Source organism: Cyprinodon tularosa, unplaced genomic scaffold, assembly GCF_016077235.1.
Source record: "Cyprinodon tularosa strain WSP-4 unplaced genomic scaffold, ASM1607723v1 ctg478, whole genome shotgun sequence".
NCBI classification, from domain to species: Eukaryota; Metazoa; Chordata; class Actinopteri; order Cyprinodontiformes; family Cyprinodontidae; genus Cyprinodon; species Cyprinodon tularosa.
In genome coordinates this window covers 589444-605692 of record NW_024039205.1, presented here as the reverse complement: position 1 = coordinate 605692, position 16249 = coordinate 589444, and the positions used below count along the sequence as shown (strand labels likewise).

The following is a 16249-nucleotide window of genomic DNA, read 5'->3' as shown; positions in this document are numbered from 1 at the left end:
CAGGAATCCTGTTTCCCTTGTAAGCTCTGGATGAGCTTAACCTGCCGAGCCTGCCCTCTGAGCCAAACCTGAAGACTCTTCTCTGGATTCCCATGCAGCTCTTGGCTAAGAGCTGGAAACCCCAAACCAAGGTCTGCCCTCAAGTCAGAAGTAAGACGCTGAAGCGGTTATTGGACTCTGCTGAACTAAACAGTCTCTGGACCCAACAGTTCCTCTCTCAAAGCAAAAACCCGGACTAATCAAGGTATTCTTCAGAAACTCTCAAACTCTTCAGTCCCAGAGCTAACTGAACTGTCATCCTTACAGACTCCAGTGAACCTGCCCCCAGGCCTGAACCAGTTCCAGTGTAATATTTCATGTGCTTGTGCTTCAATAAACTCTGTTAAACTTTTCATCAGACTCCGTTGTGTTCTGCATATTGGGCTTTTCTGAACCCATCATGAAAAATATATTTGAGAAAGTTCAAACTGCTAATGACAATCTCGTCTTTACTAATAAAGGTAAAGTAGCATGTCAAGTGCTTACTGCAGGGAATACTAAGCTCTAAGATTCAGAAGTTTCTTGTTTTGTAGTGTATAATGGATCAATACCTCTTTTCAAACTATTAGTTCAACAGAGCAGTGAATAAAGCCTCATTTAACAAGCTAAAATGTGGGAGGTGATCAGATAACCTGCCCAGAAAAACACCTGTGAAAGATGACTGGCTTGAAGATGGTCTGACAACCCTTATGGATTCCTCAGGTCTCCAGGATGGTCTACTTTTTAGTCTAAAAGAATATTGAATCACAAAGTATTTCTGGATCCAGCCTTGAATGTTGCATTAATTTTAAGCTCAAAAATTGCACCTGAAAGATTTGACCCTTTGGTTGATTCCAGCCTTAATAATTATTAAAATCCAAACCTTTCAGCAAATCAAATAAGCTGCTGTTGTAATCTAGTGGATGGAGTAAAGCTTACTACTACCTAACTTTTTCCAATTTGTGTAATTAAACCAACAATGAGTAACTTTTTAACCGTCATAATATATTTCATAACTGTGGTGGGTATGCATAAGTCGTTGATGAGCTGAATGAGTTTGGGGGGGAGGGGAGGTGCAAGAATACGGTATAAAAATTAAGTAACATTTTTGTTATTTTCAACATCATCATATTACATCATTTCACCACAATTAAATTCATTACCTCATCACTATTGATCTTTCATACAGCCACTGGAAACAGGAATGTAGTTTAATCCAAATGGAGGCGACTGGAAGATCAGGTTTTTACCATGCTATACTCTATGGAGAAGATGACCCCCTAAGACACAGCCCTTCCTCATTTACATAATGAGGCAGAAATGCATAGAGAAATGTAAAAATGACAGGCAGAAATAAATAGCGTTGAAGAAATAAAAAGGGTAAAGAAATACAAAGGAAAAATTAAACAGAAAAAATATTATCACATACACATAAATACTTAAAAAAATAAGTAATAAATAAATAAAGTTGAAGATTATAATGGACAATGAATAAATAAGGTAATTATTACAAAAGCGAATAAATAAAGAAACTAATTAAAAGAGATATACACTCACCGGCCACTTTATTAGGTACACCTGTCCAACTGCTCGTTAACACTTAATTTCTAAGCAGCCAATCACATGGCGGCAACTCAGTGCATTTAGGCATGTAGACATGGTCAAGACAATCTCCTGCAGTTCAAACCGAGCATCAGTATGGGGAAGAAAGGTGATTTGAGTGACTTTGAACGTGGCATGATTGTTGGTGCCAGAAGGGCTGGTCTGAGTATTTTAGAAACTGCTGATCTACTGGGATTTTCACGCACAACCATCTATAGGGTTTACAGAGAATGGTCCAAAAAAGAAAAAACATCCAGTGAGCGGCAGTTCTGTGGGCGGAAATGCCTTGTTGATGCCAGAGGTCAGAGGAGAATGGCCAGACTGGTTCAAGCTGATAGAAGGGCAACCGTGACTCAAATAACCACCCGTTACAACCAAGGTGGGCAGAAGAGCATCTCTGAACGCACAGTACGTCGAACTTTGAGGCAGATGGGCTACAGCAGCAGAAGACCACACCGGGTGCCACTTCTTTCAGCTAAGAACAGGAAACTGAGGCTACAATTTGCACAAGCTCATCGAAATTGGACAATAGAAGACTGGAAAAACGTTGCCTGGTCTGATGAGTGTCGATTTCTGCTGAGACATTCGGATGGTAGGGTCAGAATTTGGCGTCTGCAGCATGAAACTATGGATGCATCCTGCCTTGTATCAACGGTTTAGGCTGGTGGTGGTGTTGTCATGGTGTGGGGAATATTTTCTTGGCACTCTTTGGGCCCCTTGGTACCAATTGAGCATCGTTGCAACGCCACAGCCTACCTGAGTATTGTTGCTGACCATGTCCATCCCTTTATGACCACAATGTACCCAACTTCTGGTGGCTACTTTCAGCAGGATAATGCGCCATGTCATAAAGCTGGAATCATCTCAGACTGGTTTCTTGAACATGACAATGTTCAAGAAACTGTACTCAAATGGCCTCCACAGTCACCAGATCTCAATCCAATAGAGTATCTTTGGGATGTGGTGGAACGGAAGATTCGCATCATGGATGTGCAGCCCACAAATCTGCGGCAACTGTGTGATGCCATCATGTCAATATGGACCAAACTCCCTGAGGAATGCTTCCAGCACCTTGTTGAATCTATGCCACAAAGAATTGAGGCAGTTCTGAAGGCAAAAGGGGGTCCAACCCGTTACTAGCATTGGATACCTAATAAAGTGGCCGGTGAGTGTATATATGTATATGTATATATACGTGTATGTATATAGATATACGTGTATATATATATATATGTATATGTATATATATACGTGTATATATATATGTATATATATATATATATATATACGTGTATGTATATATATATATATATGTATATGTATATATATGTATATATATATATATATGTATATGTATATATATGTATATGTATATATATATATATATATGTATATGTATATATATGCATATATATATGTATATGTATATATATGTATATGTATATATATATATATATGTATGTATATATGTATATATATATATGTATACATATATATATATATATATATATGTATATATATATATGTATACATATATATATATATATATATATATATATATGTATGTATATATGTATATATATATGTATATATATGTATGTATATGTGAATATATATACACTATATTGCCAAAAGTATTTGCTCACCTGCCTTGACTCACATATGAGCTTAAGTGACATCCCGTTCCTAATCCATAGGGTTCAATATGACGTCGGTCCACCCTTTGCAGCTAGAACAGCTTCAACTCTTCTGGGAAGGCTGTCCACAAGGTTTAGGAGTGTGTTTATGGGAATTTTTGACCATTCTTCCAGAAGCGCATTTGTGAGGTCGCACACTGATGTTGGACGAGAAGGCCTGGCTCTCAGTCTCCGCTCTAATTCATCCCAAAGGTGTTCTATCGGGTTGAGGTCAGGACTCTGTGCAGGCCAGTCAAGTTCATCCACACCAGACTCTGTCATCCATGTCTTTATGGACCTTGCTTTGTGCACTGGTGCACAGTCATGTTGGAAGAGGAAGGGGCCAGCTCCAAACTGTTCCCACAAAGTTGGGAGCATGGAATTGTCCAAAATGTCTTGGTATGCTGAAGCATTCAGAGTTCCTTTCACTGGAACTAAGGGGCCAAGCCCAGCTCCTGAAAAACAACCCCACACCATAATCCCCCCTCCACCAAACTTTACACTTGGCACAATGCAGTCAGACAAGTACCGTTCTCCTGGCAACCGCCAAACCCAGACCCGTCCATCAGATTGCCAGATGGAGAAGCGCGATTCGTCACTCCAGAGAACGCGTCTCCACTGCTCTAGAGTCCAGTGGCGGCGTGCTTTACACCACCGCATCCGACGCTTTGCATTGCACTTGGTGATGTATGGCTTGGATGCAGCTGCTCGACCATGGAAACCCATTCCATGAAGCTCTCTGCGCACTGTTCTTGAGCTAATCTGAAGGCCACATGAAGTTTGGAGGTCTGTAGTGATTGACTCTGCAGAAAGTTGGCGACCTCTTCGCACTATGCGCGTCAGCATCCGCTGACCCCGCTCCGTCAGTTTACGTGGCCTACCACTTCGTGGCTGAGTTGCTGTCGTTCCCAAACACTTCCATTTTCTTATAATACAGCTGACAGTTGACTGTGGAATATTTAGGAGCGAGGAAATTTCACGACTGGATTTGTTGCACAGGTGGCATCCTATCACAGTTCCACGCTGGAATTCACTGAGCTCCTGAGAGCGACCCATTCTTTCACAAATGTTTGTAAAAACAGTCTGCATGCCTAGGTGCTTGAATTTATACACCTGTGGCCATGGAAGTGATTGGAACACCTGATTCCAATAATTTGGATGGGTGAGCAAATACTTTTGGCAATATAGTGTATATGTATGTATATGTGTATATATATATGTATGTGTATGTGAATATATATATGTATGTATGTATATGTGTATATATGTATGTATGTATGTATATGTGAATATATATGTATGTATGTATATGTGTATATATATATGTATGTATATGTGAATATATATGTATGTATGTATGTATGTGTATATATGTATGTATATATGTATATATATGTATGTATATGTGTATGTATATATATATATATGTATGTATATGTGTATATATAAACATATATGTATGTATATATATATGTATGTATATGTGTATATATAAATATATATGTATGTATATGTGTATATATAAATATATATGTATGTATATGTGTGTATATATATGTATGTATATGTGTATATATATATATGTATGTATATTTGTATGTATATGTGTATATATATATGTATGTATATGTGTATGTATATGTATGTATATATGTATGTATATGTATGTATATATATATGTATGTATATGTGTATGTATATGTATTTATATATATATGTATGTATATGTGTATATATATATGTGTATGTATATGTGTGTGTATGTAAATGTGTATGTATATGTGTATATATATATATATGTGTATGTATATATGTAAATATATGTATACCGTAAATCCTCTAATATAGGCCGGGGCCATTATTTCACTCAGGTACATCTTGGTCCAGGCCATTATTTGAAGGACGCCAGAATAAGGCTCGGGCACAGCGCGTTGCATTCTGGGTACGCCGCCATATTAGTAGCTAGTTGCTACGGTAAACAAAGACCTAAAACAGCATAGAGACAGAGCAGAAAGACGAGTAAACAGCGATGTTAAAAGCGAAGAAAGGATGCGGAATATACCGAGACACACTGCAGAGGGAAGCCAGGGACCGTTATCTGCAAAAGATGGGCTTCATAAACGGACTTGATCCCTACGAAGTAGAAAGCAAGGAGTGGTGCGTTGGGGAAGAATTTCTACCGCCGTTTGCGAGGGAGGACGTATTTTCGTATCTAGTGTGTGGCGTCAGTGCCTACACACATGAAGAGTTTCGCTGCTACAAGTCGCTAGAGGCTTACAAACAGCTGACAGATGGAAAAGTTCATGACATGGAAGTTATCAAGCCGAATGAGAACACAGTCATCAGAGCCAAGGTAAGCTACCGTCTCAACATGGTGTGGTGTTTGTTGTGGTGATAAGACTAGGTGCTGGCACTAACGTAAAACATCAAAAATGTATCTAAATAAATCTTGTGCTGACTGTACGTGTCCAGGGATAATGTAGTTACATTCTGATGATATATGACTGTCCTAGCATGGTACTACCACGCAGGGGCGGAGATAGATGAATAAAAACAGTATGTTCTGTAACTTACCAGAATGAAAATGCCGGGAACACACTCTCATGGACACAGGGATTGAGTTGAAAGTTATATTTGGCCGTCTTACAGCAGCGACCCATGCTAGCCAGCGACTCTTTGTTATGGAGGACATTTGTTTTCCATTGAGACGCCTCCAGGTTGGAAAACGGTAAAAAGACAATCCATTTGGGATTTTTTTCCCCGTCCAGTCACAGCTTGCGCTACTACACCCTACGACACAGCAACGGGCGACCATAACGACAGCAGAGGGCAGAGGTAAAATGAAACGGCAAAAAACTAAGCAAACTACTAGCAGAAGAAAGCTAGTCCTTACAGGCGCGAAGTCAAAGTGTAAACAGTGGGCTGACCAGCTATCAATATGGCTGCCACGCAACGTGTGACGTCATGTGCCCGAGCCTTATTAAAGGCCGGCCTCTATTTCTATTTGATCAAAACAGACTACCAGGGGAATGAAAAAAAAACAAGATTTTATGTCTCTTTTAACCTATAAAATACTAGGTTCATTTATTGAAAAAGTACAGTTAACATAACAGTATACAGAACATTATTCAGACATCTTCCAGCAGCTGCAATTTTTCTGCACAGCAAAAAAAAAAAAAAAAAGAAGACACAGAATGGAATCTTGGCCAAACTGACTTGCGAAACAAAGTAAAAAAAAAAAATAAATAAAAAAATGCAAACTGTTCTGCCATCACAGCGAAGTTTTATTTGAGGCAGGCTAAGTGGAAGTAGGCTGCCGGTATCATATATTTCAAGAGAAATTCAGAACAATGAAGGCCAATGAAATTCTGTCATTTTAACGCTGCCTGGTTACCACCAGACCTGCCGGTAATCACATCTGTCTTTCAGATCAGAATGATTGTGTGACTGGTTATACTCCTGCAGCAGTGTGTCACAACGAGCTTGACACAGAATTTTTTTATTAATGCTTAATATTGAAGCGTGGTCCGCGCTATAATAGACTGTGGGTCTAGATATGGCCAAGGCGGTGAGGAAGTGGGGGCGAGTAGTCCAACAACGGAGGGACATGACGGTGAAAAAGAGCAGAGATCCAGGTGGAAAAAGGGTCCCAGCGTTCTTGCGCACCTCGCTCTTGTAGCTGGTGAAACTTCACGTTTTGTTTTCCGCAATTTCGGTCATTAAAACAAAACAAGCCGACCTCCTGTCTGCGGCACTGTCTGCGCTAAGGATGGGACTTCCCATGCAAAAATATTAGGAAGTGGGGGCGAGTAGTCCGACAACGGAGGGATATGACGGTGAAAAATAGCGGAGATCCAGGTGGAAAAAGGGTCCCAGCGTTCTCGCGCACCTCGCACTTGTAGCTGGTGAAACTTCACGTGTTTTTTTCTGCAATTTCGGTCATAAAAACAAAACAAGCCGACCTCCTGTCTGCGGCATTGTCTGCGCTAAGGATGGGACTTCCCATGCTAATGGCTTGGATACGTTAGCAAATATGTCCCCCCTGTAGTACTTGTATGTTACTATGACAAGTTGTTGAGGACTGCCCAGGAACATTGTTGGTTCTAATTATAGCCCCGGCCTGTATAAGAGTCCGGCCAGTATTTACCTCCTCCGACAGCCAGACAGGCCATTATTAGAGACCCGGCTGCTAATGGAATACAGGCCAATATTAGAGGATCTACGGTATATATGTGTATGTATATATGTATGTATATATATGTATATATAGATATATGTATATACCGGTATATGTATATATGTGTATATATGTATATATGTTTATATAAGTATATATATGTATAAATGTATATATATGTATTTATGTATATATGTGTGTATATATATGTATGTCTATATATATATATATATATATATATATATATATATATATATATATATATATATATATATATATATATATATATATATATATATATATATTATATATATGAGGAGACAGCAAGATAGACCGCCTCAGCCAAATATCTACAAAGAGCAAGGCAGGTCCTGAAAAGTCAGCTGAATGGGAAAAACAAGATCCAAGTCATCAACACATACGCCCTGCCGGTCATCAGATACCCCGCTGGTATAATAAACTGGCCAAAGGAGGAGATAGAGGGTACTGACATCAGGACGAGAAAGCGTCTCACAATGCATGGAGGGTTTCACCACAAATCCGGCACCCTGAGACTGTATACCAAGCATAGCGAGGGAGGCCGAGGGCTAGAGAGTGTCAAAACCACTGTCCAGAAAGAAAAAACTAAGATACAGGAGTACATCAGAAAGATGGCCCCCAAAGACAAATGGCTTGGCGAATACCTCAGGCAGGAGAAAACTGAAGGTGAGGACAAGAAAGATGAAGGAGAACCATCATGGAGGGACAAGCCGCTGCACGGCTGTGTACCACAGACAAATAGAAGAAGTGGCTGATATCAAAAAATCCTACCAGTGGCTGGAAAAGGCTGGACTGAAGGACAGCATAGAGGCACTAATCATGGCAGCACAAGAACAGGCACTCAGTACAAGATCAATTGAGGCTGGGGTCTACCACACCAGGCAGGACCCCCGGTGCAGACTGTGCAAAGATGCCTCTGAAACAATACAGCACATAACAGCAGGGTGTAAAATGCAGACAGAAAGTGCATACATGGAACTCCATAACCAGGTAGCTGTCATAGTGTACAGGAACATCTGCCATGAGTATGGACTGGAAGTCCCAAGGTCAAAATGGAAGACACCTTCTAAGTTAGTTGAGAATGACCGAGCTAAGATCCTATGGGACTTCAAGATCCAGACTGACAAACCTGGTGATGGCTAACCAACCAGACATTGTGTTGATCGACAAACAGCAGAAGAAGGCAGTAGTGATAGATGTGGCAATCCCAAGCGACAGCAACATCAAGAAGAAAGAACACGAGAAGCTTGAGAAATACCAAGGACTGAAGGAGAAGCTAGAAAAGATGTGGAAAGTAAGAGCAGCAGTGGTGCCAGTGGTATTTGGAGCACTGGGGGCTGTGACCCCTAAACTGGGAGAGTGGCTACAGCAGATTCCAGGTAAAACATCAGAGGTCTCTGTCCAGAAGAGCGCAGTCTTAGGAACAGCTAAGATACTGCGCAGGACCCTCAAACTCCCAGGCCTCTGGTAGAGGACCCAAGCTTGAGGATGACACATACCACCCCACGAGGGGTGAGAAAACAGTTTAGTTTTTTTTTTTTTATTTATTGTTGCTCATAAAATAAAGGTAGCTCTCAGATAACCTATGGTAGGTCTGAATGAATGAAATGTTCTCATTGAATACTGTTCTGTACTAGGTCAAATGTGCTGACAACAAAAATCACACAAATATCATCAGTCCTCTTAGACCTGGAATAAAGCCTCCACCAACTCCTGGACAGTCTGTGGTACAACCTGACATTAGTGGATGGATTCAAACATGATGTCCCACATCTGCTCAATCAGATTCCGGTCTGGGGAACAGATGGGCCAGTCCATAGCTTCAAGGATCATCTTACAGGAACTGCTGAAAGACTCCAGCCATATGAGGTCTAGTATTGTCTTGCATTCGGAGAAAACAGGACCAACCGCACCAACATAGGGTCTCACAAGGGGTCTGAGGATCTAACCTCAGTACCTAATGGCAGTCATGATACCTATGGCAAACACATATAGGGATGTGCAGCCCTCCAAAGAATACCACCCCACACAATCACTGAACAATTGCCAAACCACTCATGCTCAAGGATGTTGCAGGCAGTAGATAACTATCCATGGTGTCTCTAGACTCTTTTATAGCTGTTACATTTGCTCAGTATGAACCTGCTTTCATCTGTGAAAAGCACAGTGAGCCAGTGACAAATTTACCAATCCTGATGTTCCCTGGCAAATGCCAAGCTTCCTGCATGATGTTGGGCTGTGAGCAAAACACCCATTTCTGGACATCAGGCCTTTATACCATCCTCATGGAGTCAGTCTCTAACCATTTGTGCAAACACTTGCACATTTGTGGCCTGCTGGAGGTCATATTGTAGAGCTCTGGCAGTGCTCCTCCTTGCACAATGGCGGAAAAGGCGATCCTACGGCTGTTGCCCTTCTATGTTCTCCTCCACATCTCCCAGTATATTGGCCTATCTCATGGTAGCGCCTTCAGCCCCTGGACACTATGCTGACAGACACAGGAAACCTTCTTGCCACAGCTCGCATTGATCAGCCATCCTGGATGAGCTACACTACCTGAGCCACTTGTGTGGGTTGTAGAGTCTGTCTCATGCTACCTCAAGTGTGAAAACACCAGCAACATTCAAAAGTGACCAAAATATCAGCCAGCAGGCGTAGGTACTGAGAAGTGGTTTGTGGTCCCCACCTGCGGAATCACTCCTTTATTGAGTGTGTCTGGCTTATTGTCAATAATTTGAACCTGTTGTCTATTCCATTTGCACAACAGAAGGTGAAATTGATTGTGTTTAATTCCAAGCTGGTTTTATTTTTACCTTCATTCAGCAGTTATACTTTAAGACACAAATGTGACAATATAATGGGACAAAATATTTTCCTTTATTAAGACTCAATGCAGTGAAAAAGTATTGACCCCCTTTCTTTTTTGTTGCCATTATATTTTTCTTCTTTCAATTGTTTCAGGTTTTTTCTTTATACAGATTTTTATTTTAACTCAACACTGCTCAGTTGGTCACTAAGCTCATCAAAGTAGTTATCAACAAGGCGAAGCATCTGGATGACAGCGCTAAGCAGCAGGATGTCACAGTTCAAGTCCAGCTCCAACTCATCGCTGTAGTTCTTCACTGGAACAACGCAGGACATTGGCACGCCCACCTTAGCACTGATGTCCTGCACCTGGATCACAGAGGGGTTCAAAGTAGGATTCAGGAGCGGTTCATCAAATTTATAATCAAGACTTTTTTTTTTTTTTTTTTTCAGTATAAGTACAAGAATACTAACTATTTTCTTGATGTATTCACTCCAGTAGATGTTTCTCAGATTCTTTTTCACTAAAGGACAAGCTTCATCTACTTTAGTGAGCAGCACCAGCTGAGGAAGGCCTACAACCAAGAAAGATTAGATTATCCACAACATGCCGTAAACAACTGGAGTTTAAACTTTATTCAAAAATATTTCAGTTATAAATTGTACTGACCCAACAGGTTTGCCTTGCTGCGGATAGCTTTCAGCTTCTCCACAAACTGTGTGGGCATAACGGAGACCTTGCAGGCATCAATGACATAGGCCACACAGTGGATCTTGTCATTGAGGCCTGGAGACTTGCGATAGCCATGAGCGTCATCATGCAGAGGAGCAGCAGGGTTAAACTGTGTCGGCGTAAATGAATATGTTTAATCTATTTCATCTTACACAAGTTACCACTAACTATAATCAATATCACACCTGGTAACGATCTGGCATATGTCCTTCAAGAATGCTGATGATGTCCTCATTATCAATCCCCGCCCCTTTGCTGTATTCGAGCCCCATGGTATCACACAGGATGATTGGCAGAGGTTTGCCTTCTCTTCCTGCTTTCAGAGAGTAGGTTCGAAACTGAAAAAGATGAAATATTAGACATAGAAAAACCCAACTAGAAGTATTTTATTTAATTGAGACCCAAGAAGCTGAATGAATAAGAAGCAGAGACACACCTGAGTGGTGAGACTGGTGGGGGAACAACCAGAGATGGCCTGGCAGGTGACATGACCTCTGAATACAGAGTTGATGGAGTTGAAGAAGCTGGACTTTCCAGCTCCTACTTGTCCAATGAGTAAAACTCGAGCCTGGGACACAGAATAGATTGTGGGCTTGTAGGTTTGGATGCTCTCCATCATCTCCTTTTTATTCCTGTAGAGAAACATCAAATAACTGAGATGCTTAAGCCAGATAACATCAGCAACATGCTCAGAGTATACCCAGGTTGTCACCAAATGAAATGAGATAGAACTAGTTCCATCACAACCCTACACAGATAAAGTACAATGTCTGTCTAATTTCACAACCCTCTAACTTTGCATTTTTTAAATTCATGTTATCTTTTTTTTTTTCCTTCTTCAGACTGTAGAAGCTTCACCTGGCATGGTTTCTTTTAGGGGAGTAGCAGCCTAGTGGTTAGGACATAAAACTTGGAATTCTGAGGTTTTGAGTTTGAACCCCACTCCCAGAGACTGCCACTCTGGGTCTCTGATCAAGATTCTTGACCCCACAATGTTTCTGCCGCGCAATGGCAGCTCACTACTCCCCAAGGGGATGGATTAAATGCAGAGAGTTAATTTTGCTGCTCTGATACATTTGGAATGTTGCTTTTTCAGAGTTACCATGGGCCCTCTGCCTGCTTCTTTCATTATGACACTCTTTGGCTACCTGTCCTGTTATCAAAGCTACTTAACGTTGTACCAAGCTAATGTCAATTCAAAATGAGTCTGACACACTAGTTAAAACATTTATTAAAGATCAGCCAATGACATATCACAGTGTAAACATTACTTTATGATCAGCATATTAAAATAAAAACTGAAGTATTTACTAGTAGACAAACTAGTAAACAATCTGCTGTTATTAGAACCAAATTAAAGGTACTGTGTAGTGTTCTACACATCGAGACATGGCTATGAGTTTGCATTCAATGGACATCTCTAGGGAAAACAAAACCCTACAAAAGGCATCTTATTTCTTTAGGGTCTCCCTTAGAGAAAACTTCTTCAGACCTAAATTAAACAGTCGATTCAAGTAACAAATGAAACTGTTTACAAAAGAAGGTATAAAAATAAAGAAGCTAATTAAGTGACACATATATTTATGTCTCACCGTATAATTGAATTTCTACCTACATATTTATTCATTGTATTTTTGGGGGCAATTAATTGAATGCTTATTTATTTATTTATTGAGCATTTATTTATTTATGTATTTATTTTATATCACTGATTAAAATGCATTAAGATTATAAGTTGACACAATTTGGAGAAAGTTCAAGGGATGCAAATACTTTTGAACCTACCCAGATTCCCAGATGACAGTCCTCCATGGCTTCTCAGGTTCAGTAGATTCTAAGTCATCAACCACCTGGTAAACTTCACATTCAGTCAGGTTCAGGTCATTTCCATGCATTTCTGCAGCATTGAAGTTGTACTGAGCTCCTGGGTTGCTGTATATCACTGGTCTGTTTCCATTCATAAGAGCTAGGGTATTACCAAAAGTAGGACCAGAGTTGCCAATCATTCTGACGGCATAAGGAGCATTAAAAACTGGATGTTTTTTTATTATTCCACCAGTAAAACTAAAAAGAAAAGCCCGGCTATCACTAACATACTGTCCAGACTGACTAAAAGACTGACTGGTGTAGCCTCCAAACACATAACCAGAAGCGTTGTAGCCCACAGACACAGTGGTTGACTGGTTGTCACATCGCTGGTGGAAGGCGGCACCAGTAAAGCCGTGGACGGTGGCCTTGTAGAGAAGATTCAGTTTGACTCTTCCCAGCAGAGAGCAGATGGTTCTCTGCTGGTCCCTGGAGAGCTGTGAGTTCAGAGTAGACATCTGAGCTGCTGATCTTAATGTAAAGCTGAATTTCAAGTTCAGACTGAAAAGAGTGAAACAAAACAGATTTGTTAAGGATTTTTTAACAATAAAATAGTCAAACTTCCTTTGAAATCTTTGTTTACAAAAAGTAATGGTATACATCAAAACCAATGGCTACTCTAAAGTCTAATTAAGCCTGGAATAATATGCTACAAACTAAGTATTTCAATCATTACCAGTACTGTAAAATGTTTATCCAGGAACTTGAATTTCACATAGAACTATCCAAAACCAGTTTAGAATAAAAAATTTTAAATTTTAATTTAAATGGTCGTGCTTTGGTGGTGCAGTGGTTAGCGCACAAAACACATGTATGGAGGCCTTAGTCATCATCGTGGGGGACCTGTGGTCCTTTCGCACATGTCTCTCCCCCTCCCTCATACTCCCATTCCTGTCAGCCTACTATTCATAAAAACGAGCCACTAGTGCTGTAAAAACAGAAGGAGGAACCAGTGAAGAAACTGGCTGTTTACTCTGTGTTGTATTCATGCTTAGCAATAGGACATGTGGGGGCATGAAAAAGGGGTAGTAGACAAGCTGCACAAGCAGAATTAAACACACTCCTGTTAGAACTGTAAAATATGAGCTACAACTGTTTAATTGATAATGATAACCATCTCCTGAACAAGAGAAAACATCAGATACACATTAACTATGCAAATATGTCCAAGATAATCCTTTGTGAATCCTGCCAGTCTACATCTTGTGAATGTCCCCTTAACTTATCACAATTTTTTTTTAAACACACTTTCCTTTCTCTCAACTTTTCCATTTTATATTATCATTGTTTAATTCTGGCCTCTGTTATTTCACAAGTCTACCTGGATTAGAAACATCCCAAGTTCAAAAAACTTATTTCAGGGAGACGACTAACCCCCCCCTTTCAATCTTGTAGCCTTGAACATCGGTTGTGCTTTCTGTTTTTCATGGGACTTCAGCATACAGTGCAACTTGCCACAGTGTCATCATTCCTCACCATGGCTGGTTCTAGACAGGGGCCAACGGGAGCCAGAAATTCTAATGATGACGCACTGAAACAGACATGGTTACTGATAGGTCCTATGGAACTATTTCATTCTTTTTCTTTACAAATTCTGTTTTACTAATTATTCAAAAACAATAAGGTGATAGCTTCAGTGGTATTGAGATAGGATCCCAGTTTTAATCTGCTAAATGTTTTTTCCCCACAACAAATAAAAAAACCCTCTAAATTTTACAGATGAATTTAACAGTTTTTCTTGAGTTCTAATTCATATTTTATAGAAAACAGTAGTTTTAACTTAAATTAAGTCAAAAATATGTAAAATTCCTAAATTATAAATGTATATTGACCTCATAAGAAATAGAATTTATATTGAACCTCATTGAAAAGAAATTTCACTTCATGCAGCTCTCTTAATATATTTGAATCCCTTTCCTTATTTTTTATTTCATGCTTTTCTGTGCCCCCATGAAAACACGCTGGCCCCCTCGTAAATTTGGTCTAGATCAGCAACCTCCTCCCCACACCCCGCTCTCTCTCATTGTCTGCGCAATCGAAGTAATTGTAATCCGCACATGATGCATGAATTATTGCATGCCCGCTCTCACTAGCATAAAAAAAACCCCACCTCATATTGTCTAAAATCCATGAACAACTTCCGATATCAGGGAGACGCCCGGTCTTGCGAAATTTCATTACCAAGCTGTCAGGGAATTGAAACCTCTGCCTATCTGACGAAAAAGTACCTTCGTCCATTTTGTATCTTATTTTAAATACGCGTGCATCTCAATATATTAGAAAATATATGACATATATATTTATATTCGCTTTCAAAAGTGGAATAGATATACCGGTATACAATATTTAAACAGTGAATTTAAGTGTATCTGATTATTTTGATCATTGTGGCCTATAGTTTATTTAATGCCAAAAGTTAGTTAATCAAATACATGGGAACAAATAAAAACAGGATTTTCAAAGCGTGTTTTATGGAAAGTGACCTAGAAAACTAGTAGGTGAAAGTCCTGATTCCAGACGGGTGGCACGACACTGGAAGCACATACATGTTCGCTCTGAGATGTATTTAGGGTTATAGTTTTCCCTTGGAAAACTATAACCCTAAATACAAGAGAAAGGACAATTATATTTGAACATATTCAGGCATAGTTATAGTGTCTGTCTTACCTTTATATCCTGATAGATCGTGAGTCTCAAAGCCTTAACGTAAAAGCTGCTGGAGAAATGAAACTTACATTGTCTCCAACTTCCCTATACATGTGTCTTAGTTGCCATAAAAGGAAAGTAGTCATGAAAATATTACACCACCCTTTACTGATGATGTAGTGTTCTCCAAAAAGAAACAGATAAATGACAAAAAAGTAAACAGGCTTTAAGGTCTTTGATAGCCATATGATCATTTTCTTACACAAAGGAGATATAATGGAGGTAGAGGGTGAAAATAAACTTCAGTTCAATTCAAAAATACTTTTTGGTTTTGTTAAAATGTTTAAAAAACTGTTTTGTTACCCTGAGTTCAGCTCAGTTAGACTTCTGCACCTGCTGACAGGTGTTGGTTCATAACCTGACAACAGCCAGATGCATGTCTCGCTCCGCCTAGCTCCACTCACATACATCTGGGAACCCGCTCATTGAAAGTGATTTCCCCAACCGAATTTATGATCTGTCCAATCAGAACGCAGGGCGGGTGTGTCCTGGAGTGGAGAAGCGACCGTGAGATTCCAACAACAATGGCGGCTCGCATTCAGGAAGCAAGCGTTAGCATTGATGCTGCTATTTCTTCTGTGTTGTCTAATCTATCTGATATTGTTTCATTAAAAGAACATCAGAGAA

General features: G+C 39.9%; 1 protein-coding gene across 2 annotated transcripts; it reads right to left on the bottom strand.

Moving 5' to 3' along the window:
- Nucleotides 1–10277: 10277 nt before the first annotated feature.
- LOC119794401 (interferon-induced protein 44-like) lies at nucleotides 10278–16094 on the bottom strand. 2 transcript variants are annotated; one of them, XM_038301943.1, is made up of 7 exons: nucleotides 15926–16094; nucleotides 12836–13417; nucleotides 11487–11682; nucleotides 11236–11388; nucleotides 10988–11159; nucleotides 10792–10892; nucleotides 10278–10686 (listed from the first exon to the last, which is right to left on the bottom strand). In XM_038301943.1, exons 1-7 carry the CDS (start codon nucleotides 16030–16032, stop codon nucleotides 10495–10497), a joined length of 1503 nt encoding a protein of 500 aa, XP_038157871.1. In that variant the 5' UTR covers nucleotides 16033–16094; the 3' UTR covers nucleotides 10278–10494. The 2 variants fall into 2 exon arrangements, with proteins under 2 accessions (XP_038157871.1, XP_038157873.1); XM_038301945.1 differs by having other exon boundaries at nucleotides 10279–10686; nucleotides 15584–16065.
- Between the last annotated feature and the right edge of the window lie 155 nt (nucleotides 16095–16249).

Excerpts from the sequence above, each read along its gene's own strand:
- LOC119794401 (XM_038301943.1), bottom strand. The coding sequence starts at position 16,032 with ATGTATGTGAGTGGAGCTAGGCGGAGCGAGACATGCATCTGGCTGTTG. Across the intron at positions 11,160-11,235 it reads ATATGCCAGATCGTTACCAG|TTTAACCCTGCTGCTCCTCT; the intron begins GTGTGATATTGA and ends ACGCCGACACAG. Across the intron at positions 10,687-10,791 it reads GTGAATACATCAAGAAAATA|GTGCAGGACATCAGTGCTAA; the intron begins GTTAGTATTCTT and ends TCTGTGATCCAG.